Raw genomic sequence first — 26,872 nt, 5'->3', positions numbered from 1 at the left:
ACTCTCACTGTTTGCAGATGACATGATCCTTTACACAGAAAACCCTAAAGACTCCACCAGAAAATTACTAGAGCTAATCAATGAATATAGTAAAGTTGCAGGATATAAAATTAACACACAGAAATCCCTTGCATTCCTATACACTAACAATGAGAAAACAGAAAGAGAAATTAAGGAAACAATTCCATTCACCATCACAACGAAAAGAATAAAATACTTAGGAATAAACCTACCTAAACAAAAGACCTATATAGAGAAAACTATAAAACACTGATGAAAGAAATCAAAAAGGACACAAATAAATGGAGAAATATACCATGTACATGGATCAGAAGAATCAATATAGTGAAAATGAGTATACTACCCAAAGCAATCTATAGATTCAATGCAATCCCTATCAAGCTACCAATGGTATTTTTCACAGAACTAGAACTAATAATTTCACAATTTGTATGGAAATACAAAAAACCTTGAATAGCCAAAGCAATCTTGAGAAAGAAGAATGGAACTGGAGGAACCAACCTACCTATTCTATACATATACAGTATATGTACATACTATACTATGCCTATACAACCAGACTATACTACAAAGCTACAGTAATCAAGACAGTATGGTACTGGCACAAAGACAGAAATACAGATCAATGGAACAAAATAGAAAGCCCAGAGATAAATCCACGCACCTACGGACACCTTATCTTTGACAAAAGAGGCAAGAATGTACAATGGGGAAAAGACAATCTCTTTAACAAGTGGTGCTGGGGAAACTGGTCAAACACTTGTAAAAGAATGAAACTAGAACTCTTTCTTACACCATACACAAAAATAAACTCAAAATGGATTAAAGATCTAAATGTAAGAAAAAAACTATAAAACTCCTAGAGGAAAACATAAGCAAAACACTCTCTGACATAAATCACAGCAGGATCTTCTATGACCCCCCTCCCAGAGTAATGGAAATAAAAGCAAAAATAAACAAATGGGACCTAATTAAACTTAAAAGCTTTTGCACAACAAAGGAAACTATAAGCAAGATGAAAAGACAGCCTTCAGAATGGGAGAAAATAATAGCAAACGAAGCAACGGACAAAGAATTAATCTCAAAAATATACAAGCAGCTCCTGCAGCTCAATTCCAGAAAAATAAATGACCCAATCAAAAAGTGGGCCAAAGAACTAAAAAGACATTTCTCCAAAGAAGACATACACATGGCTAACAAACACATGAAAAGATGCTCAACATCACTCATTATCAGAGAAATGCAAATCAAAAGCACAAAGAGGTACCATCTCATGCCAGTCAGAATGGCTGCTATCAAAAAGTCTACAAACAATAAATGTTGGGGAGGGTGTGGAGAAAAAGGAACCCTCCTACACTGTTGGTGGGAATGCAAACTAGTACAGCCACTATGGTGAACAGTGTGGAGATTCCTTAAAAAACTGGAAATAGAACTGCCATACGACCCAGCAATCCCACTGCTGGGCATACACACCAAGGAAACCAGAACTGAAAGAGACACATGTACCCCAATGTTCATCGCAGCACTGTTTACAACAGCCAGGACATGGAAGCAACCCAGATGTCCATCGGCAGAGAAATGGATACGAAAGCTGTGGTACATATACACGATGGAATATTACTCGGCCATTAAAAAGAATGCATTTGAATCAGTTCTAATGAGATGGATGAAACTGGAGCCTATTATACACAATGAAATAAGTCAGAAAGAAAAACACCAATACAGTATACTAACGCATATATATGGAATTTAGAAAGATGGTAACAATGATCCTATATGCGAGACAGCAAAAGAGACACAGATGTAAAGAACAGTCTTTTGCAGAAATACAGATCAATGGAACAAAACAGAAAGCCCAGAGATAAATCCACGCACCTATGGACACCTTATCTTTGACAAAGGAGGCAAGATTATACAATGGAGAAAAGACAATCTCTTTAACAAGTGGTGCTGGGAAAACAAGTGGTGCTGGGAAAACTGGTCAACCACTTGTAAAAGAATAAAACTAGAACACTTTCTGGAGAAGGCAATGGCAACCCACTCCAGTATTCTTGCCTGGAGAATCCCATGGACAGAGGAGCCTGGCGGGCCCCATGGGGTTGTGAAGAGTCAGACACAACTTAGCAACAAGCATGCACACACATCCTTTAGACCCAACGTGTGCAGTTTGGCTCATCTCATTAAAGATGCTTGATGTCAAAAAAAAATAAATAAATAAAACTAGAACACTTTCTAACACCATATACCAAAATAAACTCAAAATGGATTAAAGATCTAAACATAAGACCAGAAACTATAAAACTGCTAGAGGAGAACATAGGCAAAACACTCTCCAACATACATCACAGCAGGATCCTCTATGACACACCTCCCAGAATATTGGAAATAAAAGCACAACAAATGGGACCTAATTAAAATTAAAAGCTTCTGCACAACAAAGGAAACTATAAGCAAGGTGAAAAGACAGCCTTCTGAATGGGAGAAAATAACAGCAAATGAAGCAACTGACAAAGAATTAATCTCAAAAATATACAAGCAACTTATGCAGCTCAATTCCAGAAAAATAAATGACCCAATCAAAAAATGGGCCAAAGAACTAAACAGACATTTCTCCAAAGAAGACATACACAAGGCTAACAAACAGATGAAAAGATGCTCAACATCACTCATTATCAGAGAAATACAAATCAAAACCACAACGAGGTACCATTTCACACCAGTCAGAATGGCTGTGATCCAAAAGTCTACAAGCAATAAATGCTGGAGAGGGTGTGGAGAAAAGGGAACCCTCCTACACTGTTGGTGGGAATGCAAACTAGTACAGCCACTATGGACAACAGTGCGGAGATTCCTTAAAAAACTGGAAATAGAACTGCCTTATGACCCAGCAATCCCCCTGCTGGGCATACACACCGAGGAAACCAGAATTGAAAGAGACACTTGTACCCCAATGTTCATCACAGCGCTGTTTAAAATAGCCAGGACATGGAAGCAACCTAGATGTCCATCAACAGATGAATGGATAAGAATGCTGTGGTACATATACACAATGGAGTATTACTCAGCCATTAAAAAGAATTCATGTTCTAATGAGGTGGATGAAACTGGAGCCTATTATAAAGAATGAAGTAAGCCAGAAAGAAAAGCACCAATACAGTATACTAATGCATATATATGGAATTTAGAAAGATGGTAATGATAACCCTGTATGCGAGACAGCAAAAGAGACACAGATTATAGAACAGTCTTTTGGACTCTGTGAGAGAGGGAGAGGGTGCGATAATTTGGGAGAATGGCATTGAAACATGTATAATATCATATAAGAAACGAATCACCAGTCCAGGTTCGATGCAGGATACAGGATGCTTGGGGCTGGTGCACTGGGATGACCCAAAGGGATGGTACAGGGAGGGAGGTGGGATGGGGGTTCAGGATGGGGAGCATGTGTACACCCGTGGCCGTTTCATGTTGATATATGGCAAAACCAATACAATATTGTAAAGTAATTAACCTCCAATTAAAATAAATAAATTTATTTTAAAAAATATAAAAAGTTTTCTACCTTAAAAAGAAAAAAAGAACAGTCTTTTGGACTCTGTGGGAGAAGGCCAGGGTGGGATCATTTGAGAGGGTAGCATTAAAACGTGTATATTATCATATTGTGAGGTGGATCGCCGGTCCAGGTTCAATGCATGAGACAGGGTGCTCAAGGCTGGTACACTTGGATGACCCTGGGGGATGGGATAGGGAGGGAGGTGGGAGGGGGGTTCTGGATGGGGAACACTTGTGCGCCCGTGGCTGGCTGATTCATGTCAATGTTTGGCAAAAACCACTACAATATTGTAAAGTAATTAGCTTCCAATTAAAATTAATTAACTAAAAAAAAAAAACCCCACCTACTATGTGACCCAGCAATTGTACTTTTGGGTATTTACTCAAAAGAAATGAAAGTTTAAGTCCACACAAAGACTTCTACAAGCATAGCAGCTTTATTCAAAAGAGCCAAAAATAGTCATCAATCCCACTATAGGTTGATTGCATAAACAACCTATAGGTAAATGCATAAACAAAGTGTGGAATATCCCTACAATGGAATATACTTAGAATTTTTTTAAATTCTAGTCTTGAAGTCAGTCAGTCTTGAATAACTGACACATGCATTAACATGAATCTCAAAAAACACTATACAAAGCAAAAAGAGCCAGACACAAGAGTACCTACTCTATGAGATTGCATTTGTCTGAAATTCTAAAACAGGCAAAATTCATCTATGTAATGATAGAATGCAGATCAGTGATAGAATGCAGATCTTGCCTGGGGCCAGAAATTGCAGGGAACAGGGGGAGAGCTATTATAAAGAAGCAAGGGAAGAGACAGAAACAGTCTCTATCTTGAATGCTATGGTTGTTAATAGATACATCAATGACACATATGGTAAAGAATCTGCCTACAAAGCAAAAGATCTGGGCTTGATCCCTGCGTCGAAAAGATCTGGGCTTGATCCCTGCGTCGAGAAGATCCAAGATCCAAGATCCTCTGGTGAAGGCAATGGCTACTTCTTGCCTGGAGAATTCCACGGACAGAGGAGTCTGGTGAGCTACAGTTCACGGGATCACAAAGGGTCAGACATGACTGAGCGACTATCAGGACTTATAAAATGAATACATTTTATTGTGTGAAAAATACATCTCAGTAAAGTCAATTTTCTACAGAAAAAAGTCAGTAAGGGGAAAAAAAACTAATGTACAATAATCAAAGTTAGATAGTGGCTACTATGAGAGAAGAGAGAGATTGGTAGCACTTGAGAAGGGACAGAAGCAAGAACCCATGCTATGATTATACAAGTTGAGTTCATTCTGGTAGTTCAATGACCTTATGATTTGCGAACTTTTCTGTATGCATGTGATTCCTTAATGAAAAGAATCATTTTTAAAAGTAAATTTAAATCAGTTTTATGAAAATACTCTGTAAAATGTGCCAACACAAACTCTAACCAACATGAGGAAGAAAGAAGGTCTATCAGGTTAATATTATCAGGAATGTCTGTAGGAAACGAAATGAACACCACTTATCATTCTTCCAATAATCTTCATGTCTCCCTTAAACACATCAGTAGCAAACAGCACAAATGCTTTATCAGACAACACTAACCATCCTGGTTTGGCACACATAACCTCTCTAGTTTAAAAAAAGTTTTTTTTAACTGCCAATATTATGCTACTTTTCATGAATGAATTCAGTTCAGTTCAGTTGATCAGCCATGTCTGACTCTTTGTGACCCCATGGACTACAGCACACCAGGCTTTCCTGTTCTTCGCCATCTCCCAGACCCTGTTCAAACTCATGTCCATCGAGTGAGTGATGCCATCCAACCACCTCATCCTCTGTCATCCCCTTCTTTTCCTGCCTTCAATCTTGCCCAGCATCAGGGTCTTTTCTAATGAGACTTCACATCAGGTGCCCTGGAGTTTCAGCATCAGTCCTTCCAATGAATATTCAGGATTGCTCCCCTTTAGCATTGATTGGTTGGATCTCCCTGAAGTCCAAGGGACTCTCAAGAGTTTTCTCCAACATCACAGTTCAAAAGAATCAATTCTTCAGTACTCAGCCTTTTTATGGTACAACTCTCACATTACATTTCTAGCACATGATTACTAGAAAAACCATAGCTTTGACTAGACAGACCTTTGCTGGCAAAGTAATGTCTCTGCTTTTTAATATGCTGCCTAGGTTTGTCATAGGTCTTCTTCCAAGGAGCAAGTATCTTTTAATTTTATGGCTGCAATCACCACCTGCAGTGATTTCAGAGCCCAAAAAATTAAAGTCTCTCACTGTTTCCACATCAATTTGCCATGAAGTGATGGGACCAGATGCCACAATCTTCATTTTTTTAATGTTGAGTTTTAAGCCAGCTTTTTCACTCTCCTCTTTCACTTTCATCAAGAGGCTCTTTAGTTCCTCTTCACTTTCTGCCATAAGGGCGGTGTCACCTGCATATCTGAGGTTATTCTTATTTCACCTGGCAATCTTGATTCCAGATTATGCTTCATCCAGCCCGGCATTTCACATGATGTACTCTGCATATAAATTAAATATGAACAGTGACATTGTACAGCCTTGACGTACTCCTTTTCCAATTTTGAACCAGCCCGCTGTTCCATGTCCAGTTCTAACTATTGCTTCTTGACCTGCATACAGATTTCTCAGAAGGCAGGTAAGGTGGACTGGTATTCTCATCTCTTTCAGAATTTTCCACAGTTTGCTGTGATCTACACAGTCAAAGGCTTTCACATAGTCAATAAAACAGAAGTAAATGCTTTTCTGGAACTCTCTTGCTCTTTCAATGATCCAGTAGATGTTGGCAATTTGATCTCTGGTTCCTCTGCCTTTTTTAAATCCAGCTTAAACATCTCGAAGCTCTTGGTTCACGTATTGTTGAAGCCTGGCTTGGAGAATTTTGAGCATTACTTTACTAGCATGTGAGATGAGTGCAACTGTGTTGTAGTTTGAACATTCTTTGGCATTGCCTTTCTTTCTGATTGGAATGAAAACTGACCTTTTCCAGTCCTGTGGCCACTGCTGAGTGTTCCAAATTTGCTGGCATATTGAGTGCAGCACTTTCACAGCATCATCTTTAAGGATTTGAAATAGCTCAACCGGAATTCCTTCACCTCACTAGCTTTGTTTGTAGTGATGCTTCCTGAGGCCCACTTGACTTCACATTCCAGGATGTCTGGCTCTAGGTGAGTGATCACACCATCATGGTTATTTGGGTCAAGAAGATCTTTTTTATATAGTTCTTCTGTGTATTCTTGCCACCTCTTAATGTCTTCTGCTTCTGTTAGGTCCATACCATTTCTGTCCTTTATTGAGCCCATCTTTGCATGAAATGTTCCCTTGGTATCTCTAATTTTCTTGAATAGATTTCTACTCTTTCCCATTCTATTGTTTTCCCCTATTTCTTCGCATTGGTCACTTATAGAACACTTTCTTATCTCTCCTTGATATTCTTTGGATATCTTCCCTTTTCTCCTTTCCCTTTCACTTTTCTTTTCTCAGCTAATTGTAAGGCCTCCTCAGACAACTTTTTGCCTTTTTGCATTTCTTTTTATTGGGAATGGTTTTGGTCTCTGCCTCCTGTACAGTGTCACGAACCTTCATCCATTATTCTTTAGGCACTCTGTCTATCAGATCTAATCCCTTGAATCTATTATTCATGAATGAATTATTTTTAGCAAAATGCTTTCATGCTGATACCCTCAAGTAAAGTACCTATTTTTTTTTATATTTAAATGAAATAATTTCATCATTTTCATTTCTGAAGTCAGGAAAAGCTGGGGTGGGGGGCAGGAATCACATATATGTGCACAAAGAACAGTGTATCCATCAGTTTCTTCCTAGCAGTTTCAGATGAGCTGAAAGTTAGTGACTTTTGCAGAAAAAAAAAAAATATATGGGAAATCAAGCTTTCCCCAAAGAGTGTTTAAACATCAACTAGGATATCAGATACTTTTCTGATATTCCACTACAATGATGTGTTGATTTTTCATTGATTATGAGTTGCTGTTTCATTATAAAAGTTAAATCTGGTATATTTTCCTCAGTAAGATGAGCAGTCTCTAAGTTTAGTAAATTTTTTACCTATTTAGAAACATTCATTTTACTTTTAATATCTGTTATCCACTGACATGTTGATATATGTTGATGTAAAGAAAATTTATAAATCTAACATCATTCTTGTTGCCATTTAATTTGTGATTTCTGGTGAGCTCCTTCTTTATTTTACAACAAATTCTCAAAAAGTTCTAATTCTCAACTACTTACTCCATCAATCTGTTACTAAAGCATTGTGCCATGTTTTAATTTTTCATAGGGCTTACATTCCTGTATTTTTCCAAATTTGCCATTGTTAGCTAACTACTCATCCTCCCAGAAAGATTTTCTTCCTCTTTTTTATTAGGTCAGGTTATCAATGGAATACTAGTGGATATGTGCACAACAGACACTTCACAAAGGATCAAATAAAAGATAAATAATCACTAAATAAAATATCACTAATCATCAGGGAAATGCAAATCAAAACCACAAAGAGAAACCTCATACCTGTCAGTATGGCTATCATCAAAAAGAATACAAATTAATTATCCTTCAATAAAAAATAATTTACAAGAAAAGAATACAAATTAACAAATGTTGGTGAGGATGTGGAGAAAAAGGAACCCAAGTATACTATTAGGGCTTCCCTGGTGGCTCAGTGGTAAAGAATCTGCCTGTCAATGCAGATGTGGGTTCGATCCCTGTGTTGGGAAGATCCTCTGAAGAAGGAAATGGCAACCCACTGGAATATTCCTGCCTGGGAAATCCCATAGACAGAGGAGCCTGACAGGATACAGTCTATGAGAATGCAAAGGAGTTGGACACAACTCAGTGATTAAACAACAGCACACTGCTGGTGGGAATGTAAATTTGTACAGCCACTATGGAAAACAGTATGGAGGCTTCCAAAAAAACTAAAAGTCAGAACTACCATATGACCCAGCAACTCCACTCCTGGGTACATATCCAAAAAAAAAAAAAAAACCCACTAATTTGAAAAGATACACGAACCCCAATATTCATAATAGCATTATCTACAATTGCCAAGATATGGAAGAAACCTAAAGGTTCATGAACAGATGAATAGCTAAAGATGTGGTACATGTATACATACATACACACATATATATAATGGAATCCTACTTAGCCATAAAAAAAGAACAGAATTTTGCCATTTGCAGCACATGGATAGATTAGGAGGGCATTATGCTAAGTGAAATAAGTCATACTGACAAATACTATTATGATAACGCTTATATGTGGAATATAAAATATAACACAAAAGAATATATATATAAAATAAAAACAGACTCACAGACAGAAAACAAACTTATGGTTATGAAAGGGGAGGCGGGAGAACAGAGGGATGAATTAGGAGTATGGGATTAACAGATACACAACCCTACATATAAAACAGACAACAAGGATTTACTGTATAGCACAGAGAACTATATTCAATATCTTGTAATAAACAGGAAAAAATCTGGACAAAAATATATATACATATAACTGAATCACTTTGCTGTACACTTGAAACACCATATTATAAATCAACTCTATGTCAATAAAAAAACTTTTTAAAAAACTTTACTATATTTGCATTTTTAAGAAATATCAGCAAATAAATATATAAAATGGAATAGGCTACACAGAGTCAATGTATCATTTTTAAACTACTAATGTTCATAAAATTTGGAAATATGAGAAAGTACATAAATTATGTGTGCAATCATGTATCAAAATGCTTATATTTAATAAATGATTTTATAATTATAATTATTTATAATTATAAACATACACTAATAAAAGATTAAACTAGAATATAGAAGCTTTCTTACTACCCCTTAAACAGGGATATAATCCATGGACCTCTTATATCAGACTCTCCTGAAGTGACAATGTTATTTTATTGAAGATCTGGACCCTATTCTAGACTTCAAATAACCACAAAACCAAAGTAAATAAGATAGTATAGTACTGGCACAAGAACAGACATATGGAATAGAAACAGACCCATGCCTGATTTAGAACAAAGGTGCCACTATAGAAAGCAGGGAAAACACAGTCTTTTCAAAAATGAGTACTGCAACAATTTGGGGTCTAGAATGAAAAAGGTAACGTGGCATCTGTCAACACTGCAGACAAATCAATCCCAGGTAGATTTCAGACCTAAACAAGGAAGGTGAAAGATACAACTTTTACAAGACAGGAGTATATAAGCTAGGAAAAGACTTCTTAAACAGGGTACAAAAAGCATTAACTACAAAGGGAACAGAATGGATAAAGAAGATGTGGTACATGTATACATATATACACACACATATATATAATGGAATCCTACATAGCCATAAAATAAACAACAGAATTCTGCCAGAATTTTTTATCTTCAATTGGGAATTATTCATCAGAAGGCACAATATGAGAAGGAAAAGGTATAACACAATGAGAAAAATACAACACTTATTTTTTAAGGGCTCCTAAAAAGGGCTCCTTTTTCAATAAGAAAGAAAATCCAATAAAAAATAGGAAACAGTCGTGACCCAGGCACCTCACAAATATGAAAAGGGGATTAATCTTATTAAAATGACAATGAAATACTCAATGTGAAGAAATGGGAACGTTCACACACTGTTAATGAGAATGTGAACTGAAGAAGCACCATGAAAAACAATTCAGCAATAGTTATTCAAGTTTAAAGACAGTAAATGTGCATGCATGTGAGTACCAGAAGATGTGTACAACAATGTACATAGCATGTTACTCACAACTGTCAAAAATAAAAATAATCTAATTGCCCAGCAACAGTAAATTGAATCACTGTGGTGTAATCATATAATAGAATACTTTACAGTAATGAAATGAATAAACCACAGTGACATGTGACCACATAGAGAAATCTCTCATAAAATGTTCAGTGAAGAGGCTGAATCAAGAAAACATATATAGCAAGATATAATTTTCATGAAGCTCCAAAATATATAAAAAAGTGATTGCCATAAAAGTAAGGCGATCAGGGTTGTGACAGCTATTGGGGTGCTTTCAGTGTTTATTTCCAACTCAAGAATATTTGAATACTTGCTTTTTACATATACATTTGTTTTACACCCATTTCTGTAAGTTTGATTTCTTTCTCAGTTAAAAAAAAAAAAAGAAAGCTTTAAGAAAAGAGATTCCTCACTTCCTCTCCAAACCTGAGGTAGGATCTCAGAGTTCACATTTTTAAGAAGCATCAGTGATGATTCTTATCCATACTAATAAATATGAGAAACACTGGCCAAGATCTATCTAGGCTCCCAAAAGATTAAACTTTCATCATATTTTCCACCTATCGAAAGAAGTCAAACAGAAAAAAAGTTCTAATGGTCTTAAATTTGGAGGGTAGTCAGAGGATTTTTTCTTATCCTTTTTAAAAATGCTATTGGAATTAAAATATATGTAAAAATATTCATCAGCAAGCCAGATTATTAGAATGAAAGTAAAGATTTTTTGGCCCTGAAGAACAGGCTAGGACAATCAAATAAATAGCTATTTTCAATAGGAATCTTCTCCCTACGCCAAAAAGCTACAGTAAACAAATCAAATACATAGATTTTGTACTGAATGAGTCAGATTGAGGCTACAAAGTTGACTGTAAAACTGTTTTCAAAATTCCTGAAGGGCAAAAGACTTAGTTTTCATATTTCAAAGAATTTAATTATTCTTTATTTTCATATTTTTGCCACATTCTAGGGGGAATAAAGTACTTATGTACAAACCAAAGCTAATACAAACCTATGGCTAAAAAAAAAAAAAGATTTATCAATATGGCAGAAGCAAAATAATGTTAAGTAGGTGAATTCTGATTAATAAAGATATACAAAAAATAAATGCTGACAAATTCAAGGTCAAGTTACTCAGGTACTATAGACAGATGCCATAAAGACCACTTAAAAATCTCTTTTCACTAAACCACCAGACAAGGAATATCAGACAAAAAGGACAAACAATAAATCACAAGGGTCACATGTTATTTCAGGCTACAACTAAGTGTAACGCTGAAGACTGTAGTGATTCTCTGACCTTTTTCTCCCTTCTGCTGTGAACTCTATTTTAAAATCTGCCTAGAATCACAGAACCTTCTTGAGAATATAAAATCAATCTTGCAGCCATTTATTCCAATTATTAATTTTTGTAATCAAATACAATTATCATAGGGAACTACTACTATTTTAATTTCCCAACTGTAAATATTTAATATTACAAATAATACTTCAATAAAAGTATTGATGCTCTGTTTCAATTAATCTGATAAAAGATCACTTTACCTGTGTAACAGAGCCTTGCAAGCCATTCTGAACACTGTGGCATCTCCTAACAAAAACATCAAGTAAAGCGACTTCAAATACCATAAACGATGGTGATGGGCTTACAAAAACTGCTGAGCAATCAGAGCTGCAGTCTAAACGGAAGCAGGCTGCAACATGAGGTCACTACTGACAAGGACCCAATCAACAGTCCAAAAATTTTTTCCCAAGTACTATGCAACTCGGTGGGAGGTAGGGAAAGGGGGACAAAAGTCTGAATCTGGCTTATTCTATAAAAATATTTAAGCATAACCTACTATAAAGCAGGGGAAAAAGTCTTTTTGTTTTCATTAATCACTACTATATCAAGAGCTATAAATTATGACAAATATGACATTGCTAAAACAGATGAATGATAGAGAACTATTACTACTCATTATCCAAATCAGAAAGGCATTCATGGCTAATTTTCACAATCTAAAATTAGGATGATTTCCAGATAATTTATGCCAGAGCCCCACTAAATGACTATTTCAAAAACTATAGTTTTGGAAAGTAAATATATAAAACAAAACAAAAGCCACATATTCCTTTCCAGTCAAAAGCAAAATCCATTTCTTCACTTTCCCCATCAATTTGGGAATACCCTATACCTAAAATTGAAAAGATTCCTCACTATTAGAAAGTTAGTAAGTTATAACAACCACAAGTCTTTAAAATACTAAATGTGTCATTTTCAGGAAGGAGGAAGAGAACCTGTCTCGTTCTTATTATGCTCTGGAACTTCAAAAAATGTTTTACTTTAACAATTTATCTTATTGACCCAAAGCATAAATTTTACTTTTTTCCACCCAACATTTCTGATACTCCCACCCAAGTACATTTTCTTCCTCTTTTCGCTTTTAAGTGGAACCTAGCTAGCAAAAATGTGGTGAAATGATTACCAACTGAAATATTCTGCAAATTGCTTATTTACTGGGCTTAAAGGAAAAAGTAACTACTACATTTCTTGTGCACCTATAATCAGCTGAAGGGACTTTTCTTCAACAATAGAAAAGTGTTAGTTGCTAACTTGTGTTCGACTTTTGCGACCCCATGTACTGTAACCTGCCAGGCTCCTATGCCATGGGATTTCAACATATAAGGTATCCACAGAATGAAGTGCAAACCAGTCTCAAATTCCTCAACTTGAAATTCTTCCTTAACCACTACATCTTCTTTCCTGCATTACACCTAAAATCAAACCATCATAAACTAATGAGCTCACAAAAATGAAGCCCCAGCAGCAACAACACATGAAAAAGAGCATCAAACTTTTTATTCTTTATAAATTCCAAGTTTTAGCAAGGCATTAAAAGTACAATTTTAAATAAACTTTATAATAATGACAATTAGCTGGGTTTTTGATTTGTAGTTCTAGAAGCAATATAAATTAAAAGTTAACTAACCTCAAGCCAAAATAAACCTTTTCAATACAGTCTAGGAAATAGACTGTGAAAAGCACAGTGAAAATAAAGAACTCTTTCAGAACTCTCTATTTTCTCTCTATTAAAAGGTTAAGATTCCCTTAACATTTGTATATCTAAATAAAGCCAAGTAGTATATAAACATGTGAATATAAAGCCATAATTTTTCATCTACAGATACAACACACTTTAGAAACAAGCTTGGGATTTCTCTGTACTTCATGAGTAAGACTGAGCCTCAGAAGTAACCAAAACTTCTGCTTTTTGTATAACCTACGTTACCCATACCCTGAATCCCATCATTTTTTCCACTCTGCACTTGGCTCAATCTTAACAAAATATGACTAATGGCAAACAATGTATAGAAATAACAGATGCATAAATAAGTCACTCAGTACAACCCATACACAAATATTTAAACCAAGTAGTAGATAATATTTAAACTGGTTCTGTAACAGTGGTCTGTGAACTAAAGATCAAAACTGTTTTTTAATAACATTTCACTGTGCTGATATTTGCAAGATGATGCAAAATCAGTGGTAGAAAAACACTGCTTTGGGTCTTAGCATAAGTTCAGGCAAGTGATAGCAAACAAACCATGCCCAGTGCATTCCTCATCACTACTCAGTTGCAATCTTTTTTTAAAAGGAGCAAGTCCTTGATGAAGAAGTAATACATATTATTAAATTATCTCAGCCCTTGAATATACTTCTTTTTAATATGTGGTATGACAAATAGGAAGTACACACAAAGCAAATTCTGCTGCACAGCTCGGAACGATGCTTGTCTTGTTTGAGCTGAGAGCTTAACTTTTAGCATGGAACACTCATTTTTACTTGAAAGATAGACTGACAGATTATAGTTATTCCAACTTGAATATCTGGTAGAAATTTTCTCAAAAATGAGCAAGACTAACAGAACTAATAAAATTTGGGTTTTCCAGCAAAAATTAGAATTCTGGAAAATCTGCATCCTCCACCAGAAACGTAATAGCATACTAATACTTAAAGATACTTTTGATATAATTAGTGGTGATATTAAAGAATATATATTTTGATGTAATACAACAAATATATATATATATATCACTGTTTGGAAGCTCTGAATAACTCAGTAAGGCAGTATTTTTCAAAATATCAATATACCATATTACAAAATCAAGCATGGCTAAAAGATTCTCTCAAAGTACAGGAGAGATCAACGGATCAGAGTATGAAAAATTCAGATATGCTTTTGAGTTCCACATTACAAATAACCTTTAATAAACTGTAACTTATTGAGTTTTGGTGTACTGTCAAAGAATATCCACAATTATCCGAAAAGACTATAAAAATTCTCTACCTTTTCCCAGCTACCTACTTATGTAATGCCAGATTTTCTTCACATACTTCAACCAAAATAACAGATGGCAACAAATTAAATACCAAAGAAAATGTGAGAATCTAGCTACCGTCTATCAACTTAGACATGAAAAGGATTTGTAAAAATGTAAACTATGCCACTAAAAAAATTTCTCACTAAAGATTCTTGGAAGATTCTGAAAAAGCTACTTTTGATTAAAAAATTTTACATTAACATGTAATGAGTTCAAAAAAAAAAAAAAAACATGTAATGAGTTCATTACTACTTTAAGAAATTTCTCAGTTTTGGTTCCCAAAAGAGTAAATGCCAATAGCTATAACCCACAGTAACAATTCTTTGTGGTCCACAAACTAAACCAAAAAGTCTGAGAATCAATGACTTAAAACTAACAAAGGAGGAGAAATCTATCAACAACAAAACCTGTTAGATCATAAATAGCTGTATTTCAGCTACAAATACTAAGCATCTTTCAAAGTACAACTCAACAAAGAACACACCCAGCAGTTTATGTTATTTTAATTTATAATATGGTAACTATCCAAAGGTATAAAATCAACATTAACAAAAGGCTTTGGAGTCCTTAATGATTTTTAAGAGTATAACATCTGAGACCAAAATGTTTAACAATTGCTCAACTGTCGCTTAATGTTTATTTCCCTGAGGTTTCTAACATATCTTCCCACAGAAATACAAAGTAGGCTATCTAATACTTCCATAAAATATTTGTAAGCTACCTCAGAGGAAAACTCAAAGAGACAAAACTTTAATGGGCTTCACTGGTGGTCTACTGGTTAAGAATCCGTCTGTCAATGCAGGGGACACGGGTTTGATGCCTGGTCCAGGAAGATCTCAAATGCCATGGAGCAACTAAGCCCACGGGCCACAACTACTGAGCCAGTGCTCTAGAGCCCTCAAACCACTGCTACTGAGCCCACAGACCTCAACTACTGAGCCCACATGCCTAGAGTCCGTGCTCTGCGTAAGAGAAGCCACTGCAATGAGAAGACTACACATCACAATGAAGAGTAGCCCCGTTCACAACTAGAGAAAGCCCATGTGCAGCAACAAAGACTCAGCAAAGTCAAAATACAAGAATCGTAAGAGGAAAGACACAAGACATTTAGTTAGCAAAAGTTCAATCACTAGTTTCATGCAACACAGTATCCATTAATTCCCTAAAATGAATTTATTAAGAGCTCCCTATTTTCTAGGTCCTGTGCATTCTAGGATATTTCTTGCCTACCTTTCTTTCATCAAAGGTGAATGTAGTTTTGTATATGTATGGCTGTGTCCCTTCGCTGTTCACCTGTAACTATCACAATACTGTTAATCGGCTATACCCCAATACAAAATTATAAAAAAAATTTTTTTAAGGTGAATGTATTCTTTGCCTTTATGCTCTCAATCAGCCAAAACTAAAATATTAATGTATAAATACTAACTGAAATTTATAGGGATCAGCACTAAATCTAGAAGACCACTGTGACAGACAACCCATTTGTGTTGCCTGATACCCTTACCCCTTTCTTTTGGCATTAGCCCCATTTTTCTGTGGCAAACTAGTTCTTCCTTCCAACCAATGCTCTTGATACACGCATAAATTACAATGACTCACCTCTACCCTGGCTGGGGAATGGACACATGATCCAATTTATGCCAGATCCTCTCCCCTGCTACCCGACAGGAATCTGATCTTGAACAGAATGACAGATGGAAGGAAGTAGTTTGAACTCTCACAGCAATACCCACATGCTGAAGAGATTCTTCCATGACCCTTTTATACTAAATTCTCTAGAGCTCTCATGTTCTTCTCTCTGCTTTTCCTTTCAAATCTGGTACCTATCCAGCATTCTTCTAATAAATTATCTTTTTTCTTTCCATTAGCCAAGAGCTGTTTCTATGATTTGCAATTAAGGAATCCTGACTACCCTCAAATCTCCAATGACTCCATCTAAAAATGGCTGTGTTGGAGGGAAGGAGGATCCTCTACAAAGCTAGACAGGTGATCCAAAAAAAGAAACTATTAGCAGCATGCATTTCAAACAATATTTAACCTTGCTGGTAAACAAATAATGTGCCTAATGAATTTACCTCTCTAAATGAGCACTATCCAAAAGAAATTTTTACAGTGATAGAACTGCTCTATATCTGCACTGTCCATTATGGTAGCCACTCATCACATATGGCTATTGAGCACTTGAAATGTGACTAGTACAACTGTAGAAATTTTTTAAATTTTATTTAAGTTTAAATTTAAATAGCCACATGTAGCTAGTGGTTACATTATTGGCGAGCATAACTCTAAGAAAATAAAGAACACCAGTTTAAATCTATTGTTTTCAGGTGCTCAAGAAAATATTGCTAATGGTAATGAAAACTGAGACAAGTATTTTAAGCAGTCTGGAAATACTTATCAAAAGTCACAGAAAAATTTTCTCTTTGAGCCTAATGAATTTTCCAAATTTATTTGGAAAAAGTCAAAAGAAGGAGAAAAGGACCTACAAACAAAAGCTGTAGAGTAAGATGGAATAACTCAAAGATCAGAAAAAAGAATTAAATACATCATTAAGACATAGCTAAATACTTTAATATATAGCTTATAAGTATTTTCATATATATCTAACATAGAATTAAGAATATCATGTAAACAGAAAAGTACAAACAAAAAATTATACCAGGGGCAAAAAGGTGAACTGGAGGAGAAAATGGCAACCTACTCCAGTATTCTTGCCTGAGAAATTCCAAATTCCAAGGACAGATGAGCTTGGCGGGCTACATACAGTCCATGGGGTCTTAAGAGTTGGACACGACTTAGTAACTAAACCACCACCCAAAAAGGTGAATAAACATGTGAATATACCAAAATTATCTTCATGTCTGAAGAAACTATAACTAATATAAAAATATAGAGTCCCAAAGAGACATTTAATAGTAGTATTTAGAAGTATGGGCTTCCCTGGTGGCTCAGTGGTAAAGAATCTCCCTGTAATAAAGGAGACGTGGACTCTATCCCTGGGTTGGGAAGATCCCCTAGAGAAGGAAATTGCAACTTGCTCCAGTATTCTTGCCTGGGAAATATCATGGACAGAGAAACCTGACGGGCTACAGTCTACAGGATCACAAGAGTCAAACATGACCTAGCAACTAAACAAAAGTTTAGAAGTATACACTTTAAACTACTTTATAATTTTTCTAGATGACACTGAATAGTTCTTTCATTAAATTACTAGTTATTTTTTAAATGATATTTTGTTGTCTCTTAAATTACTATTTAATTGAATTAATAATTAAATATTTATTTAAATAAATAATTAAATATTTGTTTAATCAAATTATTATTTTCTCTACTTTTTAAATCACTATTTTATTGAGCACAAATTTAATGAAAAATATCTAGAGGCCTAAACAAGTAACCATCCCCCTAATTAGAAAACCATGGAGCTTTACAGAGAACTAGGACAAAATTTAGCAAACCTAGAGCTATGTATGAGGCGTTCCTGAATTCTCTAATGCTTCCTAAACATTGTGTCCAATGATCCTACCTATGTGCTACGACAGTGCCTCCAGCCTACCATCTTTAATAGCACTTTATACATGAAAGAATTGGAAAGCACCATCTTAAAGAATCACAGAGTCCTCTCCTTAAAGCCTAGTTCAATCTAGTGCCTAGGAGCTGGAAATATAGTCAACTCAACCACTATATGTTTCTCTAGCAATTCTATTTTCAAAGGTTCTGAAATTTTACCCAACCCAACTAATACACTAATAATACAAAAACAAATAAACTTTAAGAAAAAATATACATAAGAGGTTATTTTTTAGAAGGTATTAATAGCTGAAAACTCCTTAACCAGTTTATTTCTTTAAAACATTCTTATTGTTCTTTTTCATACACAAACTAATCTTTCATATATTGTTATAATCTGTGTAATTTAGTGCTTGAGTGAATTTACAACCAGAATGAAGTGCTCAAAAACTAGTCCTTTCAAATGAAATACTACCTTGTTGATGATGTAACACTATTTGGTTCCAGGATGTTTTCAGTCATCCTTATTTGTACCACCTCTGGCATGTCATCTGATTTTCCTGCACCCTCTTCTGGAAGTTCTTCTATATGTTCCAGCTTTTCATCTTCTTCTTCTTCCTCAGAAAGTTCATTAACCTATATAAGTAAGAGGAAACCAAGAATTAAAATTTAATGAAACTGTTAACTGATATCTAAAACATACTATTCTAAGAAAAATTTAAACACAACTCATTTTCAGCTTCATTTCCTAAGACCAATTTCCCTTACAAAGTATCTGCCAACTTCTCCACATTAGAGTAAAATTTCAAACCAAACATAATATTTTAAAGCAGAAGGTAATGATTATATTAGTATATCACTAGGAATATAAACAAGACTGCAAACTATGAAAAAGCATGCACACTATAGTTAATTAACATTTACTTAAAAAGCTTCATTTCCTAACCAACCAGATTTGTAAATCTAAGAGCTGCAACAAAGACTTCAATTGACCTCTCCAATTTCCAAGTGCACTGAACAAGTGATTTTAATACAGAATAAGGGTGGGAAAAAAGGGCACAGGAATTTTTCCTTAAGGTCTTAACTATGTTTTAGAAAATGACGGCTAACTTCTAAATGGTTCAGACTCAACTCTTCATGCAGAAACTGGACCTTACAACAAGGAAGAACTCACTATTTTTACCATGAAGCACAAGTCAAGGTTATAATTTTCTTTCTGGCAGGGGCTATAAAACATTTTCTATCTTCAAATTGGCTACATAAGTAAATAATCATTCTAATTAAAAACACAAATATCTGAAAAGGAAAACCAACAAAATATTTTCAAATGAAAAACATTTATTAAGCTATCCCACAGAAGAAACTAGCCATAAAGTCATACCATTTTCTATAAATTAATACTAGTCATTAAAAACGTTAAACAGTAAACATAAATAGTTCTGTCCACTCTAGCCAAATGGGCTGACAATACCTAGAATAAATTTACTGCTACATGTAATACTGGTGTTTTTCCTGACAGGCAAATACAACAATTGCTACAAGACTCTCAGAAACGAAAGCTTAATTCAGAAAGTAATTATACTTTGATACTCTACCAACTCCTAATCAACAAGTACTGAAAATCATTGGCCTAAATGGTTATTAGAGAAGGGCATGGTATTCTTGCCTGGAGAATCCCTTGGACAAAGGAGCCTGGTGGGCTACAGTCCATGGGGGTCGCAAAGAGTCGGACACGACTGAGCAACTAACACACACACAGAAATGGTTAACTGAGAAGTTAGATTTATACAGAAAGGTGAAAATTTCAAATGACAGGTCAGTTTTTAAACTGGATGAAATGGAAAGTAACTCTCTTTCTTTATCCATGTATTTAATAAATTACTTAAAATCAAGAATGTATTTAATTAATATCTACTTGATAATCCAGGGAAGAAAAAAAAAACTGGCAAGAAAATACTGTTCTTAGGTTTGAGTACAAGAGTAGAAGACCACAAAAAAAAAAAAAAGTAAGGTGACTATTTAAACTGAGGATAGGTAACTATTCAGTACACACACTTTTGGTTCAGAAGTACTGCAATTTTAATGTTACATCACCGATTTTAGAATCAGTTTGTCTACAGTCAATAGCTCTTTCCATTAAAACTTTACACTGAATTATAATAAATACATATTTGATTCAATAAGCTTTATGTAAATTAATAGATATTTCCTAATATTTTCACCAGTAACCATCAACTAAGACAGGACACGAACACAATCTATTGCCTATGGGTTTTTCTTCTCATTCCCCCACCCCTCACCCCAGGCCTTCTAGTGTAATTTCTTGCAGTAAAAATTCATTAAATTGGTTTGGGTAAGAGTAAAAATTAGATTAAAATGCTCCATCACCCCATAACTTAGCTTCAAAAGTTCTTCTTGATCCTCTTCTTATCAACTTGACCTTCTGCTTATCAATACTCTATTCTGTTCATAAATTATTCTGAACCTACCCTATATAGGCACCTGACTCAACTTCACTTATGGAAAACCCTCAGCCATACTTACATCTCTTCCTTCTTTGACTGCTGTAATTCCCTTCTCTAGGACCTCGTGAAATGCCTGCTCTCCAGACTCCAGCTTGTGGAGAACGCTGCTACCTGCCTTCTCAAACGTATAAAGAAACATAATTATCACCTACATCTTCAAACCACTCTACTGGATTTGCAATCATTTAAGGATCCCATACACAGAATCTGTTCTCTGACTCTGGGTCATTACTCAAACACTCCCTATTCAACATCTCCAATCAGATAAGACCTCTCGTACTATTAAAAAAAAAAAAATCTACTACCTTGAAAAAGACCTAATGGCCAAATACTTGCATTAATGGGATGAAACTGTAAAAGTAGAGAGTGCTAAATAAGCTTTGCTTTCCTCAAATATCAAAATCAGGGGAAAAATCAATGCACCGCCAGGACAGGCCAGGTCTGCCCACCTCTTTATGTATGTGGATAACAAATTAGCAGCATTTAAGTTAAAACAACTTTAAAATGCAACCAAACAGTGCTGAGTTTGAGGAGATTTTACTTCCACTCAGATCTGATCAATTCAGCTTCACAAGTCAAATATGAAAGATATGAAATCTACCTTAAAAAAGAAATTTCAGAAATCTGTACTATTGAAATCCAGTTATAATTCAAACTGTAAGAAAAATAGACAAGATAATGGATTCTGGTGATTAGCAACATGAGCCAAGATAAGTGATATACCTTGCTGTCTCTCAGGCCTCACGACGCTACCCTGTTTATTGAGATATTCTGTTCAATATGCTAATATCCTCTTTTCTATTCACAGTCAAATGTGCAGAATTCAACATTATTTCCAGGTGTTAACTGACCACAACTATTTAACATAAAGCACAATATATTTTGAGTCAGCTTTTACAGTGCTTAAAAAAATACAGAAATATAAATGCAATATATGTGAGCTATGAATATATTCAGTTTATGTAAGAAAGCTGCAGGATAATAGAAATATCAGAGAATTATACCACAATGTAAAACACAATCAAGATATACCCTGCAGACTTTAGAAGAGTCAAGATATACACTTTAAATCAAATTGGCATCATCAGTTTCTTATAAATCAAATCATCTCAGAAAAGCAGAAAATGAGTTAACATAAATGTTTGTATATTGTTTCACTTTATTTTAAAAAATTAACTGCTGAACTAAAATGAAAAGAAAGGTGGCACACAGAATCCCCCAAAGATGAGTTCATATGGATATCAAAAAGCATTAAACATTTAAGGCACATATATTCATTCGTCCTCTTCTTGTCATTTTCTTTTCAGCAAAAATAATTTTGAACAGCTGTGTTAGTTCTTTATTTTAATCAAGTTTCCTAAGTCACATACTGTATAGTTGGAAACCTTCAAAAATATATGCCATGGAGCACTGTTTCAGGCTACAAATTCTACTGACTTATCTCACAAATACATATATAACATATATACATATATATGTGTGTGTATACATAAGTATTCATCCTCAGTTTATACATGGTAAATTATAATTTGACATATTTTACTGTTTTCTTAACAGTTTCTGATACTGGAAAAGAGAGAGGAAAGGAAGAAAGGAAAGGAAGGAAGAAGAAAAAGAGGGAAGGAAAGTCAGACAATGGTAAAAATAGTTACATGAAGAAAATATTAAAAATTTAAGGAACCGACCTACAGCTAACTAATCAATGACAAAGAAGACAAGACTAAACAATGGAGAAAAGGCAAATTCTCCAATAAGTGGTATTGAGAAAATCAGACAGCTACATGTAAAAGAATGAAATTAGAACATTCTCTAACACCACACACAAAAATAAACTCAAAATGGATTAAAGACCTAAATATAAGACTGGATACTATAAAACTCTTAGAGGAAAGCATAGGCAGAACACTCTCTGACACATATTGTAACAATATCTTTTTGGCTTCATTTCTGAGAGTAAAAACAAAAATAAATGAGACTTAATTAAACTTACCATAAACAAAACAAAAAGACAACCTACAGAATGGGGGGAAAAAATACTTACAACCAATGCAACTCACAAGGGATTAATTTCCAAAATATACAAACAGCTCACACAGTACAATTAAAAAAAAAAAAATGGGCAGAAGATCTAAACCCACATCTCTCCAGAGAGGACATGTGATGGCCAAAAGGCACATGAAAAACTGTTCAAAATCACTAATTATTAGAGAAATGCAAATCAAAACCACAACGAGGTATTAATCTCACTCCAGTCAGAATGGTCAGCATCGAAAAGTCTACAAAAAATAAATGCTGGAGAGGGTGTGGAGAAAAAGCAACCCTCCTACACTCTTGGTGGGAATGTAAATTGGGGCAGCTACTATGGAAAACAGTATGGAGGTTCCTTACAAAACTAACAATAGAGTCGCATGTGATCCAGCAGTCCCACTCTTGGGCATGAATCTGAAAAAGACAAAAACTCTAATTTGAAAAAATACACGCACCCCAGTATTCCCAGCAGCACTATTTACAACAGCCAAAATATGGAAGCAATCTAAAGTTCACTGACAGATGAATGGATAAAGAAGATGTGATTGATACATATATACACACGTGACTGATACATACACACACAGAATGGAATATTACTCAGCCATAAAAAAGAATGAAATAATACCATCTGCAGTAATATGGATGGACTTAAAGATTATCATACTAAGTGAAGCAAGCCAGAAAGAGAAAGACAAATATCATGTGATATCGCTTATATGTGGAATCTTAAAAAAAATAGATATTTATAAAATAGATCCACAGACATAGAAAACAAACTTCCAAAGGTGGTGGTGGGGCAGATACTTTAGGAGTTTGGGATAATTGTGTACCACTACTATATAGCACAGGAAACTATACTCAATACTTCGTAATGATTTATAAGAGAAAAGAACCTGAAAAAGGATAGCTACATAACTGAATGTGTAATATGTATAACTGAATCACTATATTGTACATCCAAAACTAACACAAACCTAAGGAAAGTATAATTCACAATTATTAAAAAGACTTATCTATAAAAGTTCACAACAGTATAGAAACCCTTTTAAATAAAAGCTGGGCTACCTAGGATATAAAACTCCTAACTCACATAATCAAAGTCAACACCTATAAGAATGAATGAAAATCTGTATGATAAACATTCAAGAGATGCTGCTTTATAGTTTAAGAACAAATGAAGGGACGTAATCCACTGTCCATCAATAAACAGCATAACTATATAATTTGTCATCTAAACTTGGATACATTTGAAAGTGAAAAGGGAAGGTACTAAAATAACAATAATTTATCATTTTATTATATTCTTTTATTATAATTTTTTATTTCTTTCTAAAAATTACATTAGAAAGCAAATATAAACTACAATGCCTCTGAGAAAACCAGGATGTGCTATCACCATTTCAAGTGGATACAGATACTATGAATCAGATAAATTATATGCTACATTCATACAATAGAGAACTTACACAGATATTTAAAAAAAAGACTATGTTCTTTACATTCCAATAAAAGATCTCCAAGATACATTGTCAAATGATTAAAAAAGAACAACGTGTAGAATAGTATGTAAAGTATGCTCCTTTCCATAAAAAATAAAATATTAAATTAAAAATATTAAAAATACTAAGAAGGAATATTTACTTACATTTGCATAAAGAAATTCTGGAAAAACACATTAAAAAACCAATGAGAGGGAGAGGATGGGCACAGGTAAAAGTACGACATTTTACTATATATTTTACCTTATTTATTTTTAACCAGGTGAATTATTAGTTATTTTTAAAAAGGCAGCAGCCCTTCCCCACACTCAAAATATAAATAACATTATAGGTTTTAATATAAAAGTTTGCTTGACAAATCATTTCACTTAAGTACAGAAGAATGAACTCCAGACAAACCTAAAGCATGAATTCTAAACCTGAGAAGTCTGGATTAATGTGCTTTACAGTCAATAACAATTACTCAGAATCAATATTCTCACTTCATAAAGAAAAAATGAACCATTAAGGCATAACGCTAACAACAAAATATACTGTTGAGAAATGGGTTTTAATATTCAAGAGCCACAAAATTTAAAACATCTGCAACCTAAACTATTACTCTCCTGATGCTTCCCTATTGGGAATTAATATGATAATGGTTACATTGCTGCAATGACTTGCTACTTCAATCAAATAAACATTTTTAAAAGTTTGTGTCAACTTTATATACCACCTTTCCCTCTACCTTCTAATTCTCAACCTTTGCCTACATTCCTCTATGCTAGCAATTTCTTTGCAAAAACAAAAACACACTACTCTTACAAAATAAACAATGCTTAATTTAACAAAAGAAAAACACAAGAAAATCCACAAAAGCTCTAGCATATCTCTGGTTTCAATTCCTTTTCCATATCCCAAATTGACAAGAAGTTGTTCAGAAAAAAAATCACATTCAGATACTACATGGAAATATCACCTATGATAATGTATAATAACCAGGAAAAATACGTCCAGTTTAGTACTTAAAAATTCCACATAAGTTTGGGCCAAGCCTTTAAGAGCATATTCTTTAGCAAATGAAGAAAACCTCCCTCCAAGTAGAATATTTAAAATATTCTCACCTGTTCAGTAATTGAACTCAAATCATTAGATGAAAAATCTTCCTCTTCATTCTCAAAAAATTCATAGTAATTTTCCAGAAGTCCAGCCATTATCCTGCTTACTATTTCTTGTTCTTTCAGATCTTCCACATCTGTGTAAATACTAAATGAAAAGTCCAAACTGAATTGAGAGTCTTTAAATCCATCACAGATAAAGTCTGAAGAAACTGAGTCACTTTATAGACCTGAGTGATTTTTGCCACCATTCTGTGCCTCGGTTTTCCCATCTGTAAAGCCAACCTAATTTGTACCTTGTTCACAGAAATGCTGGGAGAATTAATCAGATCTACTATAAAAAGTAATGGTTCATCAAGCAACCTATGACCCTTGGGAGACAGTATAATGATTCTACTTCACAAATATAATGTTTTTTAATCAAACAAAAATTTGTGAAAAACTTACTGGAAGACATCTGGACCAAAGACAGCAGCCAAAGAGTTTGCTGACCAAATTTCTTCATGATGTGACGCTACATTGGCTAAAAATCTACACAGGAACTTTAACAAACTGTAATTAACAGGTGGAAGCTGTTGCAAGAGGAACTTCAACTTTCTTCCAAATTCATCTTCATTATTATAATCTATAAAACATAATGACAGGGTTTTTTCTTAATGAAGTAAAAGCAAAGCTCAGATATTTTGCCAGATTCACATTACTCCACCTACATCACCAGTTTACTATAACAATTCAAAACCTCTTCACTTCCTCTACTAGAGGCCAAATGCCTTAGGGCTTTGCATTTCACTTATTAAGTGGAAGAAGTGGAGAAGGAATGCAACCCCTCAACTGTTGGAGGATGTTTTCTTCATCTATTATTCACTGGCTCCAATCCTAGAGCTTATTTTAATTTTCAACATACTGTCTTTTGCATGACTGTACATGTGTTTCCAAATTAGTGCCAACTCTAAGAAGTCAAAATGTACTCATCAATACCAGTCAACACCAACCACTAGTAAGCAAAAATGAGAAGCAATTTAACCAGCTAACAGTATCAGAATGAAAGAAAAAACAAGGAAGAAACAGAGTAAAAAACAGACTTTCTTCTTTTAACATTCTGCAAAGGACAATTAAATACATTCTGAAAAGGACAATTAAATTCAACAATATCAACAGAACCATCAATAAATTAGGATGCATTCCAGGACTTCCCTGGCAATCCAGTGGTTAATGTTAGGACCAAAAGGAAGCCAGGACAGACACTCAGGGGGAGGCTAGGCCCGAGAAAAGCTGAGGCTCTGGGAACTCCCGCAGGCAGTGTAGCTCAACCAATCAGAAAAATCCCCATAGCCCCCGCCTGCACCAGACCCGAGCCAATCCAGATAGGGATGCGAGGTTTAAAAGTCCCGCGCGCGCGTATGGTTTAACCAATCAGCTATGCTGTTACAGAAACAAAGAACCGTCTGTATAAAAGTATATGTGAT

The 26,872-nt window shown here is 34.7% G+C and overlaps 1 protein-coding gene across 7 annotated transcripts in view; it reads right to left on the bottom strand.

The window, feature by feature from the left end:
* The window catches only part of FAM13B (family with sequence similarity 13 member B), a 100,698-nt gene that overhangs the window by 34,763 nt on the left and 39,063 nt on the right, over window positions 1-26,872 (bottom strand). For 5 of the 7 annotated variants that reach the window (XM_040240021.1, XM_040240020.1, XM_040240024.1 and 2 more), the window contains exons 5-8: window positions 25,854-26,031; window positions 25,413-25,554; window positions 20,799-20,894; window positions 18,730-18,890 (exon numbers count right to left, since the gene is read on the bottom strand). In XM_040240021.1, coding sequence (XP_040095955.1) covers window positions 18,730-18,890; window positions 20,799-20,894; window positions 25,413-25,554; window positions 25,854-26,031 — 577 coding nt within the window. The remainder of the gene's footprint in view (window positions 1-18,729; window positions 18,891-20,798; window positions 20,895-25,412; window positions 25,555-25,853; window positions 26,032-26,872) is intronic. The other 2 variants (XM_040240023.1, XM_040240025.1) reach the window with 1 other exon arrangement.

This window comes from Oryx dammah, unplaced genomic scaffold (assembly GCF_014754425.2).
Source record: "Oryx dammah isolate SB20612 unplaced genomic scaffold, SCBI_Odam_1.1 HiC_scaffold_5, whole genome shotgun sequence".
Classification (NCBI taxonomy): Eukaryota; Metazoa; Chordata; class Mammalia; order Artiodactyla; family Bovidae; genus Oryx; species Oryx dammah.
This window is presented reverse-complemented; position numbering and strand designations above follow the sequence as displayed.